Source organism: Ranitomeya variabilis, chromosome 2, assembly GCF_051348905.1.
Source record: "Ranitomeya variabilis isolate aRanVar5 chromosome 2, aRanVar5.hap1, whole genome shotgun sequence".
In the NCBI taxonomy this organism is placed as follows: Eukaryota; Metazoa; Chordata; class Amphibia; order Anura; family Dendrobatidae; genus Ranitomeya; species Ranitomeya variabilis.
Window position 1 is genome coordinate 646,566,147 of NC_135233.1, and position 24,840 is coordinate 646,590,986.

General features: G+C 45.0%; 1 protein-coding gene across 1 annotated transcript in view; it reads left to right on the forward strand.

The window, feature by feature from the left end:
- SLC22A3 (solute carrier family 22 member 3) overlaps positions 1–24,840 on the forward strand; it is a 570,890-nt gene that overhangs the window by 341,423 nt on the left and 204,627 nt on the right. The window contains exon 3 of the mRNA XM_077289157.1: positions 3,843–3,997. Coding sequence (XP_077145272.1) covers positions 3,843–3,997 — 155 coding nt within the window. The remainder of the gene's footprint in view (positions 1–3,842; positions 3,998–24,840) is intronic.

Genomic DNA, 24,840 nt, shown 5'->3' on the forward strand with positions numbered 1-24,840 from the left:
TAATTTGAAGTCAAATGTAGCTTGTTTGAAGGCACTGAAGTCGCCTGGCAGGCGTGTTTTCTTCCAACGCCACTCCGCAACCCTGGATGCTTGTCGAAGTTTTTTTGTGAGATTGTTATGCCAAGGTTGCCTATTGGTTCATCGCACTGTGCCATGCATGAGAGGGGCGACTGAGTCTATGGCTGATGTGAGGGTGGAGTTATAAAAAGCGGTGGCGCTGTCCGTGTCGTGCAGTGAAGATATGGAGGACAGAGGTAGAAGAGAGTCTGAGAGTCTGTGAATGTCTAGATGTGCGAGGTTTCTGCGAGGATGTGGTAATAGCTGGACATGGGGGGCGGGTGAGGAGGACAAGGATGAGGAGGTGAGTAGATGGTGGTCAGATAGGGGGAAGGGAGAGGTTGTGAGGTTAAATAAGGAACAGAGGCGGGTGAAGATGAGGTCTAGTGTATGTCCGTCTGTGTGGGTGGCTGTGGAGGACCACTGAGTGAGTCCAAAGGATGAAGTAAGGGCCAGGAGCTTGGAGGCTGCTGGCTGGTGGGTGTCAGTAGGGATATTAAGGTCCCCCATGATGATGGTGGGAATGTCAGCAGAGAGAAAGTGAAGGAGCCAGGTGGAGAATTGGTCGATGAAGGCAGTGGCTGAGCCTGGTGGTCGGTATATGACAGCCATTTGGAGATTGGAGGGAGTGTAGATACGGACAGAGTGAACCTCGAAAGAATGGAGGATAAGGGAGGGTGGGGGTTGGATAGGGTTGAAGGAACAGTTTTTAGAAAGAAGGATACCCACTCCTCCACCATGTCTGTTGCCAGAGCGAGGAGTGTGGGTAAATTGGGGGCCACCGTAACTCAGTGCAGCAGGGGAGGCCGTGTCAGGGGGCGTCAGCCAGGTCTCAGTGAGGGCCAGAAAGAAAAGGTTGCGGGAAGTGAAGAGATCATGGACCATGTGGAGCTTGTTGCAGCGGGCATTCCAAAGTGCCCCAGAGAGAGGAAGCAGGGGGGTGGGGGTCAGTGGCACAGATTTTAAGTGTGAGGGGTTGCGATAGTTTCTCATAGTGTGAGGATAGGGGTGAGGATTAGTGATGACTGAGGGGGGGGCAGGATTGGGGGGATGTGTCGCCAGCAGTGAGAATAAGCAGAGAAAGAAGCAGGTGGGTGAAGGAGAGTGATTGGCTTATATTATATTTTGGTGGTCGAGGTCTGAGGTTAGAAAGCAGGACTGCAGATGGAGCGAGGTGGGGGGGTAAGAGAGAGGGGGAGATAGTTATGTGGTTTGAGGGTGCAGGGGTATGGGGTTAGTAGAGGAGAGTGAGGATTAGTGGAGCAAAAACGGTGGGGGAAATGTGAGCATGGTTAAAGAGCAGGGAAGAAAAGAAAGGTAATTGAAGTTGGAATACAGTGATTAGTCTTACCGTCTGGTCGATTTCTGGTCGATTTCTGGTATATTTCAGATGATACACTTAAATATGTCACTTGAAATTATGTCACATCTGACTAAAGTCAAATCTGACCCACTCCATGCAACTTATACCATTCTAATGACCAAGAAATGAAGTCAGGTGAGACAGGGAGGGGAGGAAGGAGGTGGAGGAAAGTCCACAGCAGGGGACAATTAGCAGATTGCAGTTAATACAAGATTTGACTACCAAAGATGGAGACAGAGGCAGGATAAGATCAAAAGATGGGGCTAGGTGTGAGGAGCACAAAGATGTCAATATGCAGTCAGAAAATTTTCACAATGATACAGGAATTAAAAGTCAGGGAAAAACAAGCAAAGTACCACTTAGAACAGAGGGAAGAAGTACATGGAATTCAGGGGTGCAGTGGCTATTCCAGGGTAGGAGATAGTTCAGACATACCTGTGAATGAAAGCAGATGGATCAGGGCATGACAGCATGAAGGAGAATATACCATGGGTTATCATTGTGGTATATTTCAGATGATACACTTAAATATGTCACTTGAAATTATGTCACATCTGACTAAAGTTAAATCTGACCCACTCCATGCAACTTATACCATTCCTATAGACTGCTAAGCTGCATGTAATATTTACTTCAAGTGTTGTGGACTTGAGTTTCTCTCTGCACCTGTTTGAATCACCGTGTGATAATATAGACTTTACCACTTATAAAACTGTGTCCTGTAGTTGTCTTGATCCACGCAAAGAGTCTCCTGAGTTATCCCCTATAATTATTACACTGGGAGCTGAGACTGCTCGGAGAGCCAGGGAGCCCCCGGCATCCCGAGGGGCTTAAGAGACCAGGACAGTGCAGAAGACACGCAGCGTCCTATGATAAGGGCCCAGCCGTCCAGTGCCAGTGGGACAGCAAAAGAAGTGCAGCAGGATAAAGACGCAGGTCGCTCGGAAAATGTGGCAGCTATCTACATGTGTTTAAGCCCTTCTGTCTGGTGCAAAACAGATCAGGGAACTCTAAGAGTAGTCATGCTGGTCAAGGAGGATGCTTCAGTATGGAACGGTTCGGAACGACCCAGGGAAGTCCTGGAAGGAATAAGAGAAGACACAGGGAAAGTAAAAGATGTGAAAGATGCCATACTCTGTATTGATGCTGTAACTGATGTGGATGTGCTGCGATTGAAACCAAGTAAAGTTATTTGCTTACACTTTGAATTGTACTCTGTCTGTTTGTGCTCAACACCAGCAGCTGAACTTCAGCAGCCCCGATGGGACCCTGATGGTGCAGAGGGTGCAGCAGAAGGTATGCAAGAAAAGGGACATTGTTGATATGTGACAGGAGGCCAGGGCGCGCTTAACCAGATATACTCAGCCACGACTATGGCCCTGACTCTGCCTCTCACATTGACAAGCCACAAAGCTTCTGGGAGAATGTCCCATGGACAGATGAGACAAAAATGGAACTTTTTGGCAAGGCACATCAGCTCTTTGTTCACAGACGGAAAAATGAAGCATATCAAGAAAAGAACACTATCCCTATTGTGAAACATGGAGGATGCTCTGTTATGTTCTGGGTCTGCTTTGCTGCATCTGGCACAGGGTTATTAGAATCTGTGCAGTGTACAGTGAAATCTCAACACTATCAAGGGATTCTAGAGAGAAATGTGCTGCCCAGTGTCTCAGTCGCAGTTCAGGGGTCTTGCAACAGGATGACCCAAAACACACAGATAAAAATACCCAAGAATGGCTAAGAGGAAAACATTGGACTATTCTGAAGTGGCCTTCTATGAGCCCTGACCTAAATCCTATCTTTGGAAAGAGCTGAAATATGCCATCTGGAAAAGGCAACCTTCAAACATGAGACAACTGGAGCAGTTTGGCCTTGAGGAAAGGGCCAAAATACATGTCGAGAGGTGCAGAAGTCTCATTGACAGTTACAGGAATCATTTGATTGCAGTGATTGCCTCAAAAGATTGTGCAACAAAATATTAAGTTAAGGGTACCATCATTTCTGTCCAGGCCTATTTTATGAGTTTAATTTAAAAAAAAATTCTGGGGAAGCATGGTTGAAAAGCAATGTCTGACTTTCATTTTCATAGATTTTTTTTTATTTATTATTACTTTTGTCAGATTCAAGTTATATCTGTGACCATTGTGGATTTTTCTGTAATTAAACGATGGGTACCAACAATTTTGACCTTGTGTGTACATAAACAGAAAAAACATAGATTTACCTGGAATAAAACATCAGATTACAGATATCAATGTATTTTATTCAGCTCTCTATGACTTACATATCCATGTAGAAGGCTTAGGAGGGTTGATTCTACTGAAAGATTCCCTTTAGTTATGTAAAACACAATTGTTCATTATAGAAACAAAATCATTATTTTAATTATATCTGTTTATTTGCTCTCTTTTAATATTAGATATGGAAGAAAAATCACATACCTGATTTCGTCTTTTGGAGTTGGATTGTGTGGAATTGTAGTAGCATTTGCACCAAACTTTTACGTTTTGGTGATTTTCCGGTTTCTACAAGGTATTTTTGGGAAAGGAACATGGATGACATGCTATGTTATTAGTAAGTAAACACAATATTATTTTGCCTAAAACTATAAGCCAATATAGATTTCTTCATAAAAATTATACAGACACTTCTTTAATGTGATAGAAATCATGTTAATAATATGCAAATAATATGCACAGGAATTACCGCACATACTCGAGTATAAGCCGACCCACCTAAATTTGCCACGGAAAACTTATTGACTCTAGTGGGGTATGCATTGTCCCCTCATCCCTATCCTGGTATGCTTGGCTCCCCATCCCTGTCCTTGTATGCATAGCTCCCTATCCCCTATCCTTGTATGCATGGCTCCTTGTCCCTGTCCTTGTATGCATGGCTCCCTGTCCCTGTCCTTGTATGCATGTCTCCCTGTCCCTGTATGCTTGGCTCCTTATCCTTGTCCTTGTATGCATGGTTCCTTATCCCCTATCCCTGTATGCATGGTTCTTATAAAAAACACATCCTACTTACCTTCCCTGCGTGCCCTCGCTGCATCTCTTTCCGACGCCAGCAGATCTTCCTGCCAAGCAATTACGTGTCACAGCTCATTAAGGTAATGAATATTCACTCCACGCCTATGGGAGTGGAGAGACTTGAATATTTATTATTTTAATGAGCGGGGGACATGTGATTGCTCTGCCGGAAGAGCTGGAACGAGATGCAGCGAAGGCACAGTGAAGTTATGTAGAATGTGTGCTGGAAGCTGACGGCTGTGTCTGTAACTGCATGCTGTAAGAGAAATGAAAATTCACTGCCAGCGCAGTGAATAATCAGTTCTCTTTAGCAATGGGCACAGGCTTTAGCTGCAGCCACCGGCTCTTGCCTTTGTGACCCGCTGCTCCACCGCTCCCCCTCCCCCGCTGTCTTTCTGGGACAATGACTCATGTATAAGCCGTGTATAAGCCGAGGGGGGCATTTTCAGCACAAAAAAATGTGCTGAAAAACTCGGTTTATACACGAGTATATACGGTAAGAACGATATGCACATGAATTAAGTACCATAGTCAACTTATTTGTATTTCCAACATTTCAGGATTTTATAATGACAGGGCCTCTTCCACAGGACTGAAACATATGGTACAAGTGTTTAAAATGGTGTTAAAAACGTAACCAAGAGACTAAAAACATGTTAGGAGTCTACAAGTACGTATAAGGATTAATTTTTTATTCAAGCCATGCATAAAACATGTAGCCTCAACAAGACTGGAGTTTTGCACACCAGTCTGGATGAACAAAGCACCAGAGTAAAATGCACCAAATTTATGGGCATGCCCCTTTCAATGAAATACCATGTGTCACGGCAACAAATGTACCACAGTCAGTTGTAATGTAAGCCACTTTTTTTGGTGTCAATTAGGATTTGTGCAAATTGCACAAATATTTGGCCTCATTTCAAACAGTTTTACGACAAAATTCAGCCTCAGACTGTTTGATGCATTAACGCCTTCATGTATATTTCATATGTACAGTATGTGCAATGACATAGGTACTTCCGCTTAGTATATTTTTATATTTTTGGCATATACATAGTTATTAAGGTTGAAGATAGACTTTAAGTCCATCTATTTCAACCCATAGCCTAACCTAACATGCCCTAACATGGCATATAGGCATGTTAAATTAGAATACAAGTCCAGTAAGAGGATGCATTACAGTTGTAAACCATGAGTCTTGAAGAGTAGAGATGAGTGAACCTTTCAAGGTTCGGGTTGGTTTGATATGCCAAACATTTGGACATTCGCCGAACATGTTCTCTGAACAGTTTGACGAACATACCCGAACCCAATTCGATTCAATGGGAGGCTAAGCCAAACATATACACAACACCTTAAGGGGTGGTGCAAAGCTTCCCAAACAGCTAAAATTAGGGGTAGACAACATGAAAAGTGGCATCAATTGACCCACAGTTGAAATTTGCAAATGGTACAGCAGCAATCATCCATGGTATCAGTTGAGTTTCTACGGCCACAGACCTGTGTGAGAAGACATGACATGGTGACAGAGTAGGAAAAAGTAGCAAATGTGGTTGATGGGTCAGACGGTGGTTGGCGAGGCCTGCTAGTCGCCATTTTAGCGCAGTGAGATTCCCACACCAAAGCATGTTGTTTGCGCATGTGCCGATTCATGCATGTAGTAATCAAATTATTGCAATTTTTGCTTCTAGTGAGTTTTTTTTGCAAATTTGGCAGATAACTTGACTTAAGTCATCCATTGCAATCTTACCAAAGGCCCAGACTAGCAACCCGTGCCACCCCCGCGAACTTCTCACTCGTGACTAGTGTTGGCCACAACCAGAGTTGGGGCTGAGGATTCAGTGTTTGTCATAGTTTCATCATTTTGTGTCTGAGTGAGAACCTCCTCGTCCTACTCCACTGCTGAGCTACTCAGCTGCATACCTCTGGGTTCACATCAAATGGGAGCTACAACCTCATCATCATCCTCTATGTTCTCATACTTCTCACCCTGAGTGTCACCCTCCTCCTCTTGCTGCCCTGACAATACAGTACAGTCCGTGTGTGCCTTTGGTATCTGAGTGTCATCAGGATCACCTCCACCCCCGGAGGTTAACATCTGGTGACGAGGGTCTGGATTCTGCTTTGAAATCTGGCCTTCTGATTTCTCACTGAAACACAGTTTTATCACAAACGACTTGGATTAGCTAATTGTGCCTCCTCGCTGCACCCCAATATTAAGCCTAACTATTTTTATGTGCAAATCTGGCCTTCTAATCTTTCTCTGAAACACAGTTTTATCACAAACAATTTGGATTAGCTAATTGGCCCTCCAGATTTCACCCCAATATTAGGCCTAATGATTTTTAAGTGGAAATCTGGCCTTCTTTGCCACTGAAACACAGTTTATCACAAACGATCTGGACTAGTAAATGGTGCCTCCGGAGACTGCCAAACAATTTTTGCACAATCTAGTTAGATGCTGGAAGATCAATTTCACACAGGAAAGGATCCTCTTTAGCTAACTGACAAGTTCACTTGCAGCACTATCAGGAGTGTCTTCTCTGCACTGTGACACTGAGAAAATGGCACCAGCAATACCAGATTTCCGATTTAATATGGCCAGGGACATGTGACATCAGCAGCCAGTCACAGAAGACCTTGTGTTATGGCATTGTGGATGGTTTCTGCACTCTGATTGGCTGCCAAAATCAATTATACAGACACTTCTTTAATGTGATAGAAATCATGTTAATAATATGCAAATAATATGCACAGGAATTACCGCACATACTCGAGTATAAGCCGACCCACCTAAATTTGCCACGGAAAACTTATTGACTCTAGTGGGGTATGCATTGTCCCCTCATCCCTATCCTGGTATGCTTGGCTCCCCATCCCTGTCCTTGTATGCATAGCTCCCTATCCCCTATCCTTGTATGCATGGCTCCTTGTCCCTGTCCTTGTATGCATGGCTCCCTGTCCCTGTCCTTGTATGCATGTCTCCCTGTCCCTGTATGCTTGGCTCCTTATCCTTGTCCTTGTATGCATGGTTCCTTATCCCCTATCCCTGTATGCATGGTTCTTATAAAAAACACATCCTACTTACCTTCCCTGCGTGCCCTCGCTGCATCTCTTTCCGACGCCAGCAGATCTTCCTGCCAAGCAATTACGTGTCACAGCTCATTAAGGTAATGAATATTCACTCCACGCCTATGGGAGTGGAGAGACTTGAATATTTATTATTTTAATGAGCGGGGGACATGTGATTGCTCTGCCGGAAGAGCTGGAACGAGATGCAGCGAAGGCACAGTGAAGTTATGTAGAATGTGTGCTGGAAGCTGACGGCTGTGTCTGTAACTGCATGCTGTAAGAGAAATGAAAATTCACTGCCAGCGCAGTGAATAATCAGTTCTCTTTAGCAATGGGCACAGGCTTTAGCTGCAGCCACCGGCTCTTGCCTTTGTGACCCGCTGCTCCACCGCTCCCCCTCCCCCGCTGTCTTTCTGGGACAATGACTCATGTATAAGCCGTGTATAAGCCGAGGGGGGCATTTTCAGCACAAAAAAATGTGCTGAAAAACTCGGTTTATACACGAGTATATACGGTAAGAACGATATGCACATGAATTAAGTACCATAGTCAACTTATTTGTATTTCCAACATTTCAGGATTTTATAATGACAGGGCCTCTTCCACAGGACTGAAACATATGGTACAAGTGTTTAAAATGGTGTTAAAAACGTAACCAAGAGACTAAAAACATGTTAGGAGTCTACAAGTACGTATAAGGATTAATTTTTTATTCAAGCCATGCATAAAACATTTGAATATATAAAGAGACCAGCAATATATTTATGGGTATGTATACTAAACTCAAACTAATCATAAATAATAAAGAGAATCAAGAGTTTTTTACGTATAAAAAGTGTATATTTTTATTATTACATACAATTTTAATGATTTTTCAATAATGATAAATACAAAAGACAATTTGTCAATATGGAAAACAAGATGATCCAACTTGGTGATAATATAGTGTAAACGCTACAACATGGGACTGATTACATGTTGCGATTCCTCACTAGTTATCAATAGCTTATATAGGCATACATGGAGTAATCCCAATTGGATACTATTTGAATGGGAGCGGTGGCAACTGATATATATCAGGACTAATTGCGCTGTTAAGTTAACTGCGCTAATTTAGATGTCCCATCACATTCAAAAGGAAACCGCACATGAGCATATAATGCAACGTAAAGAATTATTTACCCATGTCATTTAGGATATCAGACCCGGGAGCATACACTATTCCCCAATGTGAACGCTACAACACAGGACTGATTGCATGTTACGGTTCCTAACTAGTTATCCGTAGCCTTATAGGTATGTATGGAATAATTCCAAATAGATATTATTTGAATGAGAGCGGTGGCACCTAATACATATTAGTACTGGTTGCGCTGTTAATTTAACTGCGCTAATTCAACACCTAACGGTGTCACATCACATTCAAAAAGGAAACCGCACATGAACATGTAATAAGAAGTGAAAGTTATTTACCCATATCGTCCGAATATCAGACCCAGGAGCGTGCACTGTTCCCCGACGTGCGTTTCGCGAGAAAAAAGCCTCTCGCTTCCTCAAGGGGGCGCCCCCTTGAGGAAGCGAGAGGCTTTTTTCTCGCGAAACGCGCGTCGGGGAACAGTGCACGCTCCTGGGTCTGATATTCGGACGATATGGGTAAATAACTTTCACTTCTTATTACATGTTCATGTGCGGTTTCCTTTTTGAATGTGATGTGACACCGTTAGGTGTTGAATTAGCGCAGTTAAATTAACAGCGCAACCAGTACTAATATGTATTAGGTGCCACCGCTCTCATTCAAATAATATCTATTTGGAATTATTCCATACATACCTATAAGGCTACGGATAACTAGTTAGGAACCGTAACATGCAATCAGTCCTGTGTTGTAGCGTTCACATTGGGGAATAGTGTATGCTCCCGGGTCTGATATCCTAAATGACATGGGTAAATAATTCTTTACGTTGCATTATACGCTCATGTGCGGTTTCCTTTTGAATGTGATGGGACATCTAAATTAGCGCAGTTAACTTAACAGCGCAATTAGTCCTGATATATATCAGTTGCCACCGCTCCCATTCAAATAGTATCCAATTGGGATTACTCCATGTATGCCTATATAAGCTATTGATAACTAGTGAGGAATCGCAACATGTAATCAGTCCCATGTTGTAGCGTTTACACTATATTATCACCAAGTTGGATCATCTTGTTTTCCATATTGACAAATTGTCTTTTGTATTTATCATTATTGAAAAATCATTAAAATTGTATGTAATAATAAAAATATACACTTTTTATACGTAAAAAAACTCTTGATTCTCTTTATTATTCATGCATAAAACATGTAGCCTCAACAAGACTGGAGTTTTGCACACCAGTCTGGATGAACAAAGCACCAGAGTAAAATGCACCAAATTTATGGGCATGCCCCTTTCAATGAAATACCATGTGTCACGGCAACAAATGTACCACAGTCAGTTGTAATGTAAGCCACTTTTTTTTGTGTCAATTAGGATTTGTGCAAATTGCACAAATATTTGGCCTCATTTCAAACAGTTTTACGACAAAATTCAGCCCCAGACTGTTTGATGCATTAACGCCTTCATGTATATTTCATATGTACAGTATGTGCAATGACATAGGTACTTCCGCTTAGTATATTTTTATATTTTTGGCATATACATAGTTATTAAGGTTGAAGATAGACTTTAAGTCCATCTATTTCAACCCATAGCCTAACCTAACATGCCCTAACATGGCATATAGGCATGTTAAATTAGAATACAAGTCCAGTAAGAGGATGCACTACAGTTGTAAACCATGAGTCTTGAAGAGTAGAGATGAGTGAACCTTTCAAGGTTCGGGTTGGTTTGATATGCCAAACATTTGGACATTCGCCGAACATGTTCTCTGAACAGTTTGACGAACATACCCGAACCCAATTCGATTCAATGGGAGGCTAAGCCAAACATATACACAACACCTTAAGGGGTGGTACAAAGCTTCCCAAACAGCTAAAATTAGGGGTAGACAACATGAAAAGTGGCATCAATTGACCCACAGTTGAAATTTGCAAATGGTACAGCAGCAATCATCCATGGTATCAGAGTCTGGCTCAGCATTTACAGATTGGAATGGTAGTTTCAATGAGGACCTGATGGTTAAGGGAGCTGTGTAAGCCTTCTTAGCTGGGAGCCCTGATACCTCATGCAACATCTCCATTTTTTTTTATTCCAGCCACACACAGATGGCATAAACATCAGTTTCCAACAGTACGATTGGTGGGAAAATGTAAGGAAAGTAACACAGGTAGTTGACTGATCAATTGACCCACAATAGAACCTTTTATAATGGCAAAAAAGCAGTCAGCCATGGGCATTGCATGAGGTATCAGGGTCTGGCTCAGCATTTACAGCTTGGAATTAAAGTTTCAATGAGGACCTGGTGGCTAAGGGAACAGTGTAATAATTCTAAGCTGGGAGCCCTGATACCTCATGCAACATCTCCATTTTTTTGTTATTTCCAGCCACACTCAGAAGGCACAAACATCAGTTTCAAAGTACGATTGGTACAAAAATGTAAGGAAAGTAACACAAGGAGTTGACTGAAAGTAAGTGCAGGCTTGCTTGTCTGGGAGCCCTACTTTCACAGGCAAACCAACAGTTGGAGACCCAAATTGGAGACACCACATTTCAAAAAATAAATGTCATACACCACTATATAGGGATAATTTAGAAGAGTCCATCTGTATGGGGAATAGAAGAGAGGACCGCAGGCACATCCCGTGCTATTGACACTGCAGTGGCATGGGATATGCCTGCCTTACTTTTTTTTTTCCCCAGATGGATGGACTCTTCTAAGTTATCCCTATATAACAAGCTCATGCCTCCATATGCTGTATTTTAGTTATTCAGATATACTGCAACCTTATGATAAAGTCCCGGAACGGGTTGAAATGTCTTCCTTATTTTGTCGTTAATCTGTTTTCAACTGGTTCATTCGTCTTTGATGTTTACCAAATATCTTGAATATATCGACTTTGAGAGTGCACTGGATATTCCTTTCTATATACCGGGACTACAACCCACTCCTCCAGCACCTACATTTTTATTTTAAATGCAGACCAATAATTAACTTTTACACCTTCAGGCAACCCACCAGATGGAGACCCAACTTGGAGTCTCGACATTTCAAAAAATAATTGTCACTAAAGTGGCATTAATTTCCACAAAGTAGAAACAGTTTAATAGGCTTATGAAACACCTTCTACTACAGGCAATTCAACAGATGGAGACCTAACTTGGAGTCTCCACATTTAAAAATATTGTTTGTAACATCAGCAGCAGTAGCAACCGCAGGCACAGAAGCCACCACAAAAGTGGCACAGGCTGCAATAATGCGAGATCAATGCATAACACTAAAAGCTACACTATAGCTTAGTCTGCCAAGTCTGCAACGGAGGAGATCCATGACTTGTTCATTTTGATGAAAGTTAGGCGGTCTGCACTTTAAGGGGACAGCTTGATGTGCTTATCCATCAGGACACCACTGGCAGCGCTGAAGACACGTTCTGAGAGAACGTTGGCTACTGGGCATGACAAAACTTCCAAGGCATGACAGGTGAGCTCAGGCCACTCTTCCATTTTGAAGACCAAAATGCAAAAGGGTCCAAATCCCCCCGATGTCATTGATTCTGAGTTCCGGATACTCCTGCACCATCTTCTCCAGTTGTTCACAATGTGTCAGACATTTACTCTGTTCTGCTTGTGCACAGGCTGGTTTAAAAAAGGTGTGAAATGACTCACAGAAATTGCTTATGCCACTTACACTACTGCTGCTGCCTTGATGTTCTTGGGGTTGGACTTCTAGGACTGCCTCACTGCTATCTACAAGCTTGTTTCAATACTCCTGCATGCACGCGTCCCTTTCCAGGTGGGGAAGCATCTGGCTAAATTTAGTCTTATACTGTGGATCTAACAGAGTGGCAACCCAGTAGTCAGCACTATTTCTAACCCTAAGAATACGGGCATCATGTTGAAGAGTGCAGCAAGAAGGCACTCGTGTGTCAGGCGCTTTAATGAGGTCCTGTCCATGCTATGTTCGTGGCGGGGTAACACTCAAGGACTCCGTCCCCTCCCGGCAATCATGGACAACAAAGAGGGGGTCATTATCTTTTTCATCTCTTGATGGGTGCGCGTCTATCACTTCATCCTCCTCAATTTGGCCCTCGGCTCTTGCACCTTTACTAACAGTTTGTCTGGTACCATGAGCCCACCTCGATTGCTGTAAGTCACTCTTCCATGGCACCCGCCTGTGTTTTGACAGTCCAGAAATTTGAGATTTTGTTATCTCTTATGCATCCTCCTCTGCTTCTATCTCTTCCTCTGGGACCACCACCTTCTCATGCAGACTCTAGCATGCAGATGACCCAAATAGTGATGCTGATGATGGCATAGTCAGCGTTAACCATCTTAGTAGCCATTTCAAAACTGTGCAGAGGGGTGCAGAGGTCCTTCATCTATGTCCACTCCGCATGCGTAATTTGCACCACATCCATACTGTGTTGGCCAAAGCTATGCACCAGGGCTCATCGATGCTCCCACAGTCGCTGCTGCCACAGTCACTGGAACATGCGCAGACTAGAATTCCACAATGTCAGAACATCGCAAATCAAAAGGTTAGCCTGTAGGCCAAAAGACTTTGATAGCAAGGCAAGTCGATGACCTGTGGGGTGCAATCAGCAAAAGTGAGCACACAGCCACCGTGCTTTCTGCAGCAGCGCATTCGAGCCCGGATAGTGGCAGAGAAATTGCTGTACCACCAGGTTGAGGATGTGAGTCATGCAAGGCACGAGTGTGAGGTTGCCCCAGCATATGGCTGCTGCGAGGTTTACACCCCAACTATAGGGGGTAAACAAGTTGAGTTTCTACGGCCACAGACCTGTGTGAGAAGACATGACATGGTGACAGAGTAGGAAAAAGTAGCAAATGTGGTTGATGGGTCAGACGGTGGTTGGCGAGGCCTGCTAGTCGCCATTTTAGCGCAGTGAGATTCCCACACCAAAGCATGTTGTTTGCGCATGTGCCGATTCATGCATGTAGTAATCAAATTATTGCAATTTTTGCTTCTAGTGAGTTTTTTTTTGCAAATTTGGCAGATAACTTGACTTAAGTCATCCATTGCAATCTTACCAAAGGCCCAGACTAGCAACCCGTGCCACCCCCGCGAACTTCACACTCGTGACTAGTGTTGGCCACAACCAGAGTTGGGGCTGAGGATTCAGTGTTTGTCATAGTTTCATCATTTTGTGTCTGAGTGAGAACCTCCTCGTCCTACTCCACTGCTGAGCTACTCAGCTGCATACCTCTGGGTTCACATCAAATGGGAGCTACAACCTCATCATCATCCTCTATGTTCTCATACTTCTCACCCTGAGTGTCACCCTCCTCCTCTTGCTGCCCTGACAATACAGTACAGTCCGTGTGTGCCTTTGGTATCTGAGTGTCATCAGGATGACCTCCACCCCCGGAGGTTAACATCTGGTGATGAGGGTCTGGATTCTGCTTTGAAATCTGGCCTTCTGATTTCTCACTGAAACACAGTTTTATCACAAACGACTTGGATTAGCTAATTGTGCCTCCTCGCTGCACCCCAATATTAAGCCTAACTATTTTTATGTGCAAATCTGGCCTTCTAATCTTTCTCTGAAACACAGTTTTATCACAAACAATTTGGATTAGCTAATTGGCCCTCCAGATTTCACCCCAATATTAGGCCTAATGATTTTTAAGTGGAAATCTGGCCTTCTTTGCCACTGAAACACAGTTTATCACAAACGATCTGGACTAGTAAATGGTGCCTCCGGAGACTGCCAAACAATTTTTGCACAATCTAGTTAGATGCTGGAAGATCAATTTCACACAGGAAAGGATCCTCTTTAGCTAACTGACAAGTTCACTTGCAGCACTATCAGGAGTGTCTTCTCTGCACTGTGACACTGAGAAAATGGCACCAGCAATACCAGATTTCCGATTTAATATGGCCAGGGACATGTGACATCAGCAGCCAGTCACAGAAGACCTTGTGTTATGGCATTGTGGATGGTTTCTGCACTCTGATTGGCTGCCAAAATCAATACACATAAAGTTAAGGAAAAAAAAGAGCGCAACGCTCCTCTAGCCTTCTCCCTCCCTCCCCTCATCAAACATGTCCCCCCATCCTCCCATACAGCACCACTAACCTAGCCAAAGTAATAACAAAAACATTAGTGGAAATGTGATGATTTACTGAACTGTGACCAAATTTTGCCAACTTCAGTAAAAATGGTTGTGAAAGCGAACACGAATCCGAATGTGTTATGTTCTCCCCGAATTTGAAATTGGGGAACGATTTTTGAGCAAGTTCACTCATCTCTATTAAAGAGGACCTTTCACCAATTATTTCAAGTTTAACAGGACATATGATGTAGTAATGGCTGCAGAGCGGTACAAAATTTCGTTTTTTTTTAATTTTGCTTCTCCATTGTGGAGATATTAGCTAATAAGTATTTGGCACATAATGAGTTAACTTTAGTCAAATCCAAGGGGATGTTATTAGATAGATTTTACTGGGAGTATGTACTTTTGCCTCCTGTTTGATGCTGACCAATCAAAAGTAGGCATCTTTACAGGTCCTTCTGTCAGTAGCATAGCTACCGGGGGGGCAGAGGGGGCGGGCTCCCCGGGCCCTGCGCTCTGAAGGGGCCCACCCGGAGTTACTCTACTGTAACTGCATCGGCGCGCACAGCGCGCCGATACAGTTGCATTCTGTGGGAGAGCAGGGAGAATCAGTCTCCCTGCTCTGCCGCTATGGGGCCCCTGAGCAGGCGGGGGGCCTGGTGCCAGCAGTGGGCCCCCCACCCGTCATCACATGGTGAGCTGTATCTGCATCTAGCCAATACAGCTCACCAGATTGATGGGGGAAGGAGCGCAGTGCTGCGCTCCCTCACCCATCATCCCCCTGTCAGCGTCTGACATCACCACACGGCGCCCGCTGTTAAAACAAGAGCGGGAGCAGGGAGCAGCGCTGGAACAAGGAGGAAAAGAGGTCAGTATTTATTGTGTTTTTTTAATGGGGGCTGCCTTATTACACTACAGGATCTGCCTATGGGGGGGTGCTGACTTATATACTATAGGATCTGCCTATGGAGGGTGCTGCCTTATTTACTATAGGATCTGCCTATAGGGTGGTGCTGCCTTATATACTATAGGATGTGCCCAAGGGGGGTGCTGTTATGGTCTGGTGATTAAGGAGCGACATGCGACTAGCTCTGAGCAGGTGGTAACTATATCGACCGCAGTTCCTGATCTTAACACAGACACTAGCAGTAGCCATGGGATGTTCCTGTCAAGGCCCCGTCTCACTAAGCGATTTACCAACGATCACGAGCAGCGATACGACCTGGCCGTGATCGTTGGTAAGTCGCTGTGTGGTCGCTGGGGAGCTGTCACACAGACCGCTCTCCCCAGCGACCAACGATCAGGGGAACGACTTCGGCATCGTTGAAACTGTCTTCAACGATGCCGAAGTCCCCCTGCAGCACCCGGGTAACCAGGGTAAACATCGGGTTACTAAGCGCAGGGCCGCGCTTAGTAACCCGATGTTTACCCTGGTTACCAAAAAAAACAAACACTACATACTCGCCTTTCGGTGTCCAGGTCCCTTGCCGTCTGCTTCCTGCTCTGACTGAGATCCGGCCGTACACTGAGAGCAGAGCGCAGCGGTGACGTCACTGCTGTGCTCTCACTTCTCACTGTACGGCCGGCAGTCAGTGAGAGCAGGAAGCAGACGGCAAGGGACCTGGACACCGAAAGGCGAGTATGTAGTGTTTGTTTTTTTTGGTAACCAGGGTAAACATCGGGTTACTAAGCGCGGCCCTGCGCTTAGTAACCCGATGTTTACCCTGGTTACCAGTGAAGACATCGCTGGATCGGTGTCACACACACCGATTCAGCGATGTCAGCGGGGCCTCAACGACCAAAAAAAGGTCCAGGCCATTCCGACACGACCAGCGATCTCGCAGCAGGGGCCTGATCGCTGGTACGTGTCACACATAGCGAGATCGCTATGGAGGTCGCTGTTGCGTCACAAAACTTGTGACTCAGCAGCGATCTCGCTAGCGATCTCGCTATGTGAGACGGGGCCTTCACTCCCTGGACACCTCGTCACAGCCGGAGATCTAGCTACCCCTAAAGGTAGAAGCAAGAAAGCTATCTTGCCTCAGAGAAAATCCCCAAAGGATAGGACAGCCCCCCACAAATAATGACTGTGAGAGGAGAAGGAAATGACATACGTAGTATGAAACAAGATTTAGCAAAGGAGGCCACTACTAGCTAGAAAGAATTAGTACAGGACAGAACACTGTGCGGTCAGTAATAAAAACTAGAAAAAGTCCACCGCAGAGAAATGCAAAAATCTCCACACCTGACTAAAGGTGTGGAGGGCAAACTCTGCTGCCCAGAGCTTCCAGCTTAGCTGACTAGATACATTCTGATAAGCTGGACAAATGAGCAAAACATAGAAAGTGCTAAACAACAAAGTCCACAACAAGTGAACTGCAAAAGACAAGCAAGGACTTAGCTTTGCTGAAATGGTCAGAGTGACAGGGAAATCCTCAGAGAGCCATGACTCCAAGCTCAACAATTGACAACTGGCATTGAATTAGGGAAAAGGCCAGACTAATATAGCAGAGCCAGAAAGACGATCAGTAAAAACAGCTGCTGATGCTAAATCCAAGAAGCAGCCATACCACTCAAAACCACAGGAGGGAGCCCAAGAGCAGAACTCACAAAAATGCTACTTATAACCACCAGAGGGAGCCCAAGAGCGGAATTCACAACAGGGTGCTGCCATATATACTATAGGATCTGCCTATGGGGGGTGCTGCCATATATACTATAGGATCTGCCTATGGGGGGGTGATGCCATAAATACTATAGGATCTGCCTATGGGGGTGCTGCCATATATACTATAGGATCTGCCTATGGGGGGGTGCTGCCATATATACTATAGGATCTGCCTATGGGGGTGCTGCCTAATATACTATAGGATCTGCCTATGGGGCGGTGCTGCCATATATACTATAGGATCTGCCTATGGGGGTGCTGCCATATATACTATAGGATCTGCCTATGGGGGTACTGCCATATATACTATAGGATCTGCCTATGGGGGATGCTGCCATATATACTATAGGATCTGCCTATTGGGGGAGCTGCCTTATATACTAAAGGATCTGCCTATGGGGGGTGCTGCCTCATATACTATAGGATCTGCCTATGGGGATGCTGCCTTATATACTATGGGATCTGCCCATGGGGGTGTGTGTTATGATCCTAGTGGCAAGGATCGCAAGTAGGACTAGCTAAGTAACTAAACCGACTACAAACTCTGGGGAAGTGGTAACTGAATTGACCGCAACCTGATCCTATCCGCAAACAACTATAGGCAGCCGTGGAACGTACCTGAAAATCCTAGACGTCTCTTCACGGCCTGAGAAACTGACTATTCCTAGAGGGAACGAAAGTCCTCACTTGCCTCAGTGAAATGACCCCAAAGATATAGAATAGCCCCCCACAAATATTAAAGGTGAGTCAAGGGGAAAGCACAAACGCAGAGATGAAATTAGATTTAGCAAATGAGGCCCGCTAACACTAGAAAGCAGAAAATAGGAAGGGAGCTGTGCGGTCAATTAAAAACCCTATTCAAAAATATCCACGCAGAGATCGCTCGAGCCCCCGCACCAACTAACGGTGCGGGGAAAGCAACTCTGTACCCCAGAGCAAACCAGTAGAAGAAATCACATATTAGCAAGCTGGACTAGACTCATCATACACAGAAATCATATTGCAGACTGATGAGCAAAAAATAATTAAACAGAACTTAGCTTCTCCTGAAGAGACTGAAACCGAAGATAATCAGGAGTAATCAGAATAGCACTGAGTACATTGACAGCCGGCAACAAGTGGAAGTAGAACAAAGCTAAATAGGAAACTCCCAAGTGAATAACGAGGCAGCTGATCAGCCACAGACCCGCAGGATAACAAACAAAGCCACCAGGGGGAGCCCAAAACAAAAGTCGCACAATACCATCTGTGACCACAAGAGGGAGCTTGAAAACAGAGTTCACAACAGTACCCCCCCCTTGAGGAGGGGTCACCGAACCCTCATCAAAACCCCCAGGGCGATCAGAGTGAGCCACATGGAAGGCACGAACCAAATCGGCCGCATGAACATCAGAGGCGACAACCCAGGAATTATCCTCCTGACCATAGCCCTTCCATTTAACCAAATACTGAAGCCTCCATCTAGAAATACGAGAATCCAAGATCTTCTCCACCACGTATTCCAATTCTCCCTCAACCAGCACAGGGGCAGGAGGCTCAACCGGAGGACCCACAGGCACCACATACCTCCGCAACAACGACCGATGAAACACATTATGAATAGCAAACGATGCTGGGAGGTATAAACGAAATGACACAGGGTTAAGGACTTCCAAAATCTTATAAGGACCGATAAACCGAGGCTTGAACTTAGGAGAGGAGACCTTCATAGGAACAAAGCGAGAAGACAACCACACCAAGTCCCCAACGCGAAGTCGGGGACCCACACAGCGACGGCGGTTGGCAAAGCGCTGAGCCTTCTCTTGTGACAGCTTCAAATTGTCCACAACATGATTCCAAATCTGATGCAACCTATCCACCACAACATCCACTCCAGGACAGTCAGAAGGCTCCACCTGACCCGAGGAAAAACGAGGATGAAACCTGGAATTACAAAAAAAAGGAGAAACCAAAGTAGCAGAACTAGCCCGATTATTAAGGGCAAACTCGGCCAATGGCAAAAAAGTCACCCAGTCGTCCTGATCAGCAGAAACAAAACATCTCAAATAGGTTTCCAAGGTCTGATTAGTTCGTTCTGTTTAGCCATTCGTCTGAGGATGGAAGGCCGATGAAAAAGACAAATCAATGCCAATCTTAGCGCAACAGATCCGCCAAAATCTAGACACAAACTGGGATCCTCTGTCGGAAACAATATTTTCAGGGATCCCATGCAAACGAACCACATTTTGAAAAAACAGCGGAACCAACTCGGAGGAGGAAGGCAACTTAGGCAAGGGCACCAAATGGACCATCTTAGAAAAACGATCACACACCACCCAGATGACAGACATTCTCTGAGAGACAGGGAGATCCGAAATAAAATCCATGGAAATGTGCATCCAAGGCCTCTTCGGGACAGGCAAAGGTAACAGCAGACCACTGGCACGAGAACAGCAAGGCTTAGCCCGAGCACAAATTCCACAAGACTGCACAAAGGAACGCACATCCCGCGACAAGGAAAGCCACCAAAAGGACCTGGCCACCAAATCTCTGGTACCAAATATTCCAGGATGGCCCACCAACACCGAAGAATGAACCTCGGAAATAACTCTGCTGGTCCATCTATCCGGGACAAACAGTCTCTCCGGTGGACAACGGTCAGGTCTATCCGCCTGAAACTCCTGCAGCACTCGTCGCAAATCTGGGGAGATGGCAGACAAAATCACCCCTTCTCTGAGAATACCAGCCGGCTCTGAATCTCCAGGAGAGTCAGGCACAAAACTCCTAGAAAGAGCATCAGCCTTTACATTCTTCGAACCAGGCAGGTACGAGACCACGAAATCAAAACGAGAGAAAAACAACGACCAACGAGCCTGTCTAGGATTCAGCCGCTTGGCCGACTCAAGATAAATCAGATTCTTTTGATCAGTCAAGACCACCACACGATGCTTAGCTCCCTCGAGCCAATGTCGCCACTCCTCAAATGCCCACTTCATAGCCAACAACTCCCGATTGCCGACATCATAATTCCGCTCGGCAGGCGAAAACTTTCTTGAAAAGAAGGCACATGGCTTCATCACAGAGCCATCGGCGCTTCTCTGCGACAAAACAGCCCCCGCTCCAATCTCAGAAGCATCAACCTCGACCTGGAAAGGAAGAGAGACATCTGGCTGACATAAGACCGGAGCCGAAGAAAACCGGCGCTTCAGCTCCCGAAAGGCCTCCTCAGCCGCAGGAGACCAGTTAGTAACATCAGAACCTTTCTTGGTCAAATCCGTCAAAGGCTTAACAACACCAGAAAAATTAGCGATGAAGCGACGGTAAAAATTAGCAAAACCCAAGAACTTCTGAAGACTCTTAACAGATGTAGGCTGCGTCCAGTCATGAATAGCCTGAACCTTGACTGGGTCCATCTCAATAGTAGAAGGAGAAAAAATGAAACCCAAAAAAGAAACCTTCTGGACTCCAAAAAGACATTTTGAGCCCTTCACAAATAAAGCATTGGCACGCAGGACCTGAAACACCATCCTGACCTGCTTAACATGAGATTCCCAATCATCAGAAAAAAACAGAATATCATCCAGATACACAATCATAAATGTATCCAGATATTCGCGAAAGATGTCGTGCATAAAAGACTGAAAGACAGAAGGAGCGTTAGAAAGTCCAAAAGGCATCACCAAGTACTCAAAATGGCCTTCGGGCGTATTAAATGCAGTTTTCCATTCATCACCCTGCTTAATACGCACAAGGTTATACGCACCACGAAGATCTATCTTGGTGAACCAACTAGACCCCTTAATGCGAGCAAACAGATCAGATAACAATGGCAAAGGATACTGAAATTTGACCGTGATTTTATTTAGAAGGCGATAATCAATACAAGGTATCAGAGAACCATCCTTCTTAGCCACAAAAAAGAACCCCGCACCAAGAGGGGAGGAGGAGGGGCGAATAAGTTCTTTCTCCAAAGACTCCTTTACATAACTCCGCATGGCAGCATGCTCCGGCACTGACAAATTGAAAAGTCCCTTAGGAAACTTACTACCAGGAATCAAATTTATAGCACAATCACAATCCCTATGAGGAGGTAGAGAACTGAGTTTGGGCTCATCAAATACATCCTGGTAGTCTGACAAAAACGCAGGGACTTCAGGAGTGGATGAAGCAAATGACACCACAGGAGCGTCGCCATGAATTCCCTGACAACCCCAACTTGACACAGACATTGCTTTCCAATCCAGGACTGGATTATGAGTCTGCAACCATGGCAGACCCAACACGACAACATCATGCAAATTATGCAGCACAAGAAAGCGAATCACCTCCTGATGAACAGGAGTCATGCACATGGTCACTTGTGTCCAGTACTGAGGTTTATTCGTAGCCAATGGCATAGCATAAATTCCCCTTAGTGGAATAGGGAATTTTAAAGGCTCCAAAACAAAACCACAGTGCCTGGCAAATGACAAGTCCATCAGACTCAGGGCAGCACCTGAATCTACAAAAGCCATAACCGGGTAAGATGACAAGGAACAAATCAGGGTAACAGACAAAATGAACTTAGGCTGTAAAGTACCAATGGTGACAGATTTATCAACCTTTTTTTTGCGCTTAGAGCATGCTGAGATAACATGAGCTGAGTCACCACAGTAAAAGCACAACCCATTTTGCCGTCTATAATTTTGCCGTTCACTTCTGGTCAGAATTCTATCACATTGCATAGACTCAGGTGTCTGTTCAGAAGACACCGCCAAATAGTGCGCAGGTTTGCGCTCCCGCAAACGCCGATCAATCTGAATGGCCAGAGTCATTGACTCATTCAGACCTGCAGGCGTAGGGAACCCCACCATGACATTCTTAATGGCCTCAGAAAGACCTTTTCTGAAATTTGCAGCCAGGGCATACTCATTCCACTGAGTAAGCACCGACCATTTCCGAAATTTCTGGCAGTACACCTCTGCTTCATCTTGCCCCTGAGAGAGGGCCAACAACGCTTTTTCAGCCTGGTTCTCAAGATTAGGTTCCTCATAGAGCAATCCAAGGGCCAGAAAAAACGCATCAACACTGAGCAATGCCGGATCCCCTGGCGCCAATGCGAAGGCCCAATCTTGAGGGTCACCATGCAAGAAAGAAATTATAATTTTAATTTGCTGAACGGAATCACCAGAGGAACGAGGTTTCAAAGAAAGAAACAATTTACAATTGTTCTTAAAATTCAGGAACCTAGATCTATCTCCAGAAAACAACTCCGGAATAGGTATTCTAGGCTCTGACATAGGACTGTGAACAACAAAATCCTGAATACTTTGTACCCTTGCAGCAAGATGATCTACACTGGAGGCCAAACTCTGAATATCCATATCAGCAGCTGAGTTCAGAGCCACACCAAGATTAAGAGGAGGAGAGAAGCTAGACACACAGCAGCTAGACACACGGCAAAAAAAAAAAAAAAATTCTCAAGGCTTCTTTTCTCCTGCTTCTGCCATGCAATTAAAAACCTTATTGGCCGGCTGTACTGTTATGATCCCAGTGGCTGGGGATCACAGGAATTACCAGCTAAGTTACTAAGCAAAGAACAAGCTCTAGGGAGGTGGTAACTGGACTGACCGCAAATCTGATCCTATCCAAACACACTAAAGGTAGCCGGTAAACGTGCCTAAAATCCTGGACGTCTCGACGCAGCCTGAGAAACTGACTACCCCTAAAGAGAAAGCAAGACCTCACTTGCCTCAAGAGAAATAACTGCAAGGATATAGGAAGCCCCCAACAAATAATAACGGTGAGGTAAGGAGAAAAGACACACGTAGGAATGAAAACAGATTCAGCAAATGAGGCCCGCTAATACTAGATAGCAGAAAACAGATTGAGAACTGTGCGGTCAGCAAAAAACCCTACCAAAATATCCACGCTGAGAATTCAAGACCCCCACACCAACTAACGGTGTGGGGGGGAGAAACTCAGCCCCCTAGAGCTACCAGCAAGCTGGACAAGAAACATATTGAACACAGATGATCAAAAAATGAACAAAACGGAAACTTAGCTTCTCTTGAAGAGACTGGTAGCAAGGTAGTCAGAAGAAATCAGAATAGCACTGAATACATTGACAGCCGGCAACAAGTGGAAGTGAAACAGAGCTAAATAGGAAACTCCCAAGTGAATAACGAGGCAGCTGATCAGCCACAGACCCGCAGGATAACAAACAAAGCCACCAGGGGGAGCCCAAAACAAAAGTCATACAATACCACCTGTGACCACAAGAGGGAGCCTGAAAACAGAGTTCACAACAGTCGAGATGTCTAGGACGTGTTAGGTACATCCCTAGTTGTGGTGTTAGTTTAGGGCTTGCGGTCAGTACAGGTACCACCTACTCCTGAGAAAGTCTCTCATGCGGCTCCAAGGTCACCAGATCATAACAGTACAACTGGCCAACAATGAGTTAAATGCATCTCAGAAGAAGGGAAGAAAGAGCCATTTTTTTTTCTGTAGCCTGCTGTGTCTTTTCTTCCCTCTTTTTCTCTGGATGACTGAGGAGTCTTGTGCTAGCATGGATGTTCAGGGATTGGTTTCTCATGTAGACCAGCTTGCTGCTAGGGTACAGGATATTTCTGATTATATTGCTCAGACTCCGCTTTTAGAGCCTAGGATTCCTACTCCTGATTTGATTTTGGGGACAGGTCCAAATTTTTGAGTTTTAAAAACAACTGTAAACTGTTTTTTGCTCTGAAGCCTCGTTCATCTGGTGATCCCATTCAGCAGATTAAAATTGTCATCTCCCTGCTGCGTGGCGATCCTCAGGATTGGGCATTTACCCTGGAATCTGGGAATCCGGCCTTGCTTAATGTAAATGCCTTTTTTCAGGCTCTAGGATTATTATATGATGAATAGTGTTGAGCATTCCGATACCGCAAGTATCGGGTATCGGCCGATACTTGCGGGTATCGGAATTCCGATACCGAGATCCGATACTTTTGTGGTATCGGGTATCGGTATCAAAACAACATTAATGTGTAAAATTAAGAATTAAAATAAAAAATATTGCTATACTCACCTCTCCGACGCAGCCTGGACCTCCGCGAGGGAACCGGCAGCGTTGTTTGCTTAAAATTCGCGCGTTTACTTCCTTACTTGAAGTCCCGGCTTGTGATTGGTCGCGTGCCGCCCATGTGGCCGCGACGCGACCAATCACAGCAAGCCGTGACGTAATTTTAGGTCCTTCAGGATTTTAAAATTACGTTCTGGCTTGTGATTGGTCGCGTCGCGGTCACATGGGCGACGCGACCAATCACAAGCCGTGACGTCACGGGAGGCTGGACACACGCGCATTTTAAAATGCGCGCTTGTCCTGCCTCCCGTGACGTCCCGGCTTGTGAATGGTCGCGTCGCCCATGTGGCCGCGACGCGACCAATCACAGCAAGCCGTGACGTAATTTTAGGTCCTTCAGGATT